Source organism: Prionailurus bengalensis, chromosome B4 (assembly GCF_016509475.1).
Source record: "Prionailurus bengalensis isolate Pbe53 chromosome B4, Fcat_Pben_1.1_paternal_pri, whole genome shotgun sequence".
Lineage (NCBI taxonomy): Eukaryota > Metazoa > Chordata > Mammalia > Carnivora > Felidae > Prionailurus > Prionailurus bengalensis.
Genome location: NC_057358.1, coordinates 54,183,148 through 54,187,910, shown reverse-complemented (window position 1 = coordinate 54,187,910; position 4,763 = coordinate 54,183,148). Strand labels below are relative to the sequence as shown.

General features: G+C 43.2%; 1 protein-coding gene across 1 annotated transcript; it reads left to right on the top strand.

The window, feature by feature from the left end:
* Positions 1-991: 991 nt before the first annotated feature.
* Positions 992-3,620, top strand: LOC122473067 (cationic amino acid transporter 3-like). Its single transcript, XM_043563176.1, has one exon. The coding sequence runs from the start codon at positions 1,379-1,381 to the stop codon at positions 3,149-3,151; it is 1,773 nt and encodes a 590-aa protein (XP_043419111.1). The 5' UTR covers positions 992-1,378; the 3' UTR covers positions 3,152-3,620.
* The last annotated feature ends 1,143 nt before the right edge of the window (positions 3,621-4,763 follow it).

The window sequence follows — 4,763 nt, the reverse complement described above, 5'->3', positions numbered from 1 at the left end:
GAATGTCTGCAGAGGTGAACTCACTTTCCTGGAACCCAGAGAGGGAGGAGACAGAGGAATTGTTTGGTTGTGAGCTACTGAGCTAGGTGACTTACTTCTTTTCTCCCTACCCATCATAGTCTCGTAGATCATGGTTTATAAAACTTATAAAACTTTACTTAAAACTTTACTACAACTTATAAAAGTTGTAGTAAATTTTGCCTTGTTGCTTTGGGTAAGGCTTAATTAATGTCAGCATTCATAAAACCACCTTTCTGGCTCTTCTCCCTACTTAGTAATGGACCCTTGATTGGCTGCTGCACCTATATCTCCAGTGTTTCCTCACCAGGCAGCTTTGTCCTCTGATTCTTGCAAGTAGTTATGAAGGCCATGCCTCTTTCTCCCTCTTCCTCTCTTCTCACAGCGCCCCCTGTGGGCCTAGATGGGTAAAGTGAAGGGTTGGACTGTACATTCTTTGCCATCAGTACAACTAAATGGATGATGCAGAATGAGGAGAAAAGGGGGCAAAGTGCCATCTGACCTTGGGTAGCTTATGTTGGGGCTAAGGGTTTTAAGACTGGGGACCATATTTGTATTTTAAACTCAGGTGATATTTAAAAATGGGTCTTTAATTGAGGCCCTCTGGTTTGTGAATTAATGTGTCATAACTCATGCTCAAGCACCGTGCAAACATCCCACATGTAATTATGCACAATAAATTCATGTTATGTTGTGTCTTACAGCTTTATTTGTTTGTTTGTTTGTTTGTTTGTTTGTTTGTTTAGAGAGCATGAGTGAATGAGGCACAGAGGGAGAGAGAGAGAGAATCTTAAGCCAACTCCATGTCCAGCATGGAGCCTGATGCAGGGCTCGATCTCACAACTGTGAGATAATGACCTAAGCCAAAATCAGAAGTCAGATGCTTAACTCATTAAGCCACCCAGGTGCCCCTCTTATAGCTTAATCAGTACATGAAGCTGCATGAGTTAGATGAACCCAAAGGGGCTGGCGTCATGTGGTGTATAAAATAAGAGAATGTTGGGAAGTATTTGGCACTTCTTTTGTGGTGGGGGGAGAGAAACAGGGTTGATTTGTCTATGATGTCCTTTGGTGTCGCTCTCTGAAAAATCTGTGCTGCAACAGGTGCTATGGGACTTTTGATCTTTGGTTGGTTGGTTGGAAATGGGTTCAGTAAATACTTATTGTTTACTTAGGCATTGTGGAGGGACAGCACATACCAGAAGAAATACAGCATAGCAGCTTTGAAGCCTGAGAAGCTAAACTCAGCAGCCCCAAACCATAAGCTTAACTCAGCCTCACTGAAGATGATACCAGACTCTGTACCCCCTGGACTTGCTACAGCTCTCTGATCCTACAATCCTCTTTAGTTCCAGCCAGAATGCTGCGTCGGGCACTTCGCAGATTTGGTCAAATGCTGGTACGCAGATGTACGCTGGAGGAAAAGAAAACTGAACCTACCCCTCTCAGATGGCTAAGCACTTTGGATTTAGTGGCCCTGGGTATAGACTACACTCTGGGTGCAGGTGTGTATTTCCTGGCTGGCGAAGTGGCCAGCAATCAAGCAGGACCAGCCACTGTGATCTGCTTTTTGGTGGCTGCCCTATCTTGTGCATTGGCTGGGCTGTGCTATGCAGAGTTTGCTGTCCGGGTTCCCCATTCTGGCTCTGCATATCTCTACAGCTATGTCACTATAGGTGAACTCTGGGCTTTCATCACTGGCTGGAACTTCATCCTCTCCTATGTTGCTGGCACAGCCAGTGTAGCTCGGGCATGGACAAGAGCTTTTGACTACCTGATTGGGAACCAGATCTCTCAGACCCTGCATGAGAGTATCTTACTGAATGTTCAACAGGTACTTGCAGAATATCCAAACTTCTTTGCTATGGGTCTGGTGTTGTTGCTCACCGGAGTGCTGGCTCTGAGGGCTAGGGAGTCAGTACTGTTTACCAAGGTGATCACATTGGTGAGCCTTTTGATTCTTGTCTTTGTCATCATCTCTGGATTCTTTAAGGGAGAACTGCACAACTGGAAGCTCACAGAAGAGGACTACGTAAAGGCTGGACTCAATGACACATTAAGCTTGGGCCCCCTGGGTTCTGGAGGATTTGTGCCTTTTGGCTTTGAGGGGATTCTCCGTGGAGCAGCTACCTGTTTCTATGCATTTATAGGTTTTGACAATATTGTTACCAGAGCTGAGGAAGCCCAGAATCCCCAGCGTTCCATCTGCATGGGCATTGTGATTTCACTGTTCATCTGCTTTTTGATGTATTTTTGTGTCACTTCAGCACTTACACTTATGGTGCCTTACTACCAGCTCCAACCTGGGAGCCCTTTGCCTGAGGCATTTCTATATATTGGCTGGGCCCCTGCCTACTATGTTGTGGCTATTGGAGCTCTCTGCACTCTTTTCACTACAATCTTGAATGATATGTTCTCTGCACGTTGGGTGATCTCTGTGATGGCAAAGGATGGCCTCCTGTTCCATGTCCTTGCCAGGACCCACACCAGCAGACATATCCCCATTGTGGCCACGGTGGTCTTGGGCATTATGGCAGCAGTCATTGCTTTCTTCTTTGAACTCATTCATCTTGTGGACTTCATGTCCATTGGGACCCTGTTTACTCACTCCCTGGTAGCTATTTGTATCCTCATCCTCAGGTATCAGCCCAAGGTGAAGAATGGGGGAAATGAAGCAGAGGTGTGGGAGGAGAATGGACCTGCAGCAGAGCAGCTGACTCTACAGGAACTACTTTTCACAGACAGCTCCACCCCCACTCCACTCTCTGGCCGGGTTGTCTATGTTTGCTCCTCACTGCTTGTTCTGCTGCTCACTCTTCTTTGCCTGGTGCTGGCCTGGTGGCCAGTTCTGCTTTCTGGAGACCCAGTGTGGATTTCAGTGGTTGTGGTGCTCCTGGTGCTCATCACTGGGATCACTGGGGTCATCTGGAGACAGCCGCAGAGCTCCAATCCCCTTCCCTTTAAGGTCCCTGCTCTGCCTCTCCTCCCACTACTGAGTGTCTTTGTGAATGTTTGCCTTATGATGCAGATGACAGCTGACACCTGGGCCCGATTTGGTGTCTCCATGCTGATTGGGTTTGCTATCTACTTCAGCTATGGGATCCAGCACAGCCGAGTCGCTAACCCCACTTAATTTAGCACCAAAACTATAGACCTTGGTCTCGGCAGTGACAGTATATATTCACTTTTACATCATCACACCTAAATGCAGTCTTGTCCCTGCACGATTTTGGAGAGTACTCTTGAGTGCATGGAAAGCTAGGACTCCCATGGGATGTTGGTGAGGGAATGCTAATAGGGTTCTGTACATATTGTAGAGTGAAGGATGTGTCTTTGCTCTCTCTCTCTCTGTCTCTGTCTCTCTCTCTTTTTACTTGTCTACTTTACAGTTTTGTCTGTAGCTGCTCACTGGCCTTACTGGCTTTAAAAAATATATTATTAAAATAAACTAGAAAAGTGTTTTTGTTTTCTTTGAGCAAATATTCAGTAGTGATATTACTGGACTATATGGTAATTCTATTTTTAATTTTTTTAGGAACCTGCGCACTACTTTCCCTAGAAACTGCACCAGTTTACATTCCCACCAACAGTGCATGATAGTTTTTTTTTTCCTCCACATTCTCACCAACACTTATTATTTCTTATCTTTTTTTCTTTTAGCCAATCTGACAAAGTAAGTGATATCTCATTGCAGTTTTAATTTGTGTTTCCCTGGTGATTAGTGATGATGAGTATCTTTTTGTGTGTCTGTTGGTCTTTGTCCATTTTATAAATGGATTTTTTGATGTTGAGTTGTATAAGTTCTTTATATATTTTGGATATTAACCCTACTGGATATATCATTTGCAAATATCCACTCCTACTCAGTAAGTAGCCATTTTGTTTTGTGTATGGTTTTCTTTGCTGTGCAAAAGCTTCTTCTTTACATGAATAAGAAAAGATATATATACCTTTATGTTTATTGTAACATTACATACAATAGCCAGGATATGAAAATAACCCAATTGTCCATTAATATATATATGGTAGAAAATACTCAGCCATTGAAAAAAGTGAAATGTTGCCATTTACAACAACATGGATGGACCTAGACGGTGTAATGCTAAGTGAAACAAATCCAGCAGAGAAGATAAATACTATATGATTTCACTCATATGTGGAATTTAAGTAATAAAAAATATCTTGGGGCGCTTGGGTAGCTCAGTCAGTTAAGTACCCCACTGCAGCTCAGTTCACATTCTCACAGTTCATGGGTTTGAGCCCTGCATTGGGCTCTGTGCTGACAGAACCTGGAGCCTAATTCAGATTCTGTGTCTCCATCTGTCTTTGCCCCTACCCCCGTTCATGCTCTGCCTCTCTCTCTCTCAAAAATTAAGTAAACATTTAAAAAAAGAGTATACTTATCTTTATGATTACTCCGAAATTTATGGAATTGCTGAATCCTTATATTGTACACCTGAGAATAATATAATGACACTATATGTTAATTATACTTCAATTAATAACATAAAGGAAACTAGAAAAAATACAAAAAATAAAGATGAAATATGGCCCCTGCCTTTAAGGAGTTTATATTCTTTTTTTTAAGTTTATTTATTTATTTTGAGATAGAGAGAACAAGTAGGGAAGGGGAAGAAGCAGGGGGACAGAGGATCCGAAGCAGGCTCTATGCTGACAGCAGAGAGTCTGACACGGGACTCAAACTCATAAGCCGTGAGATCATGACCTGAGCTGAAGTCAGACAC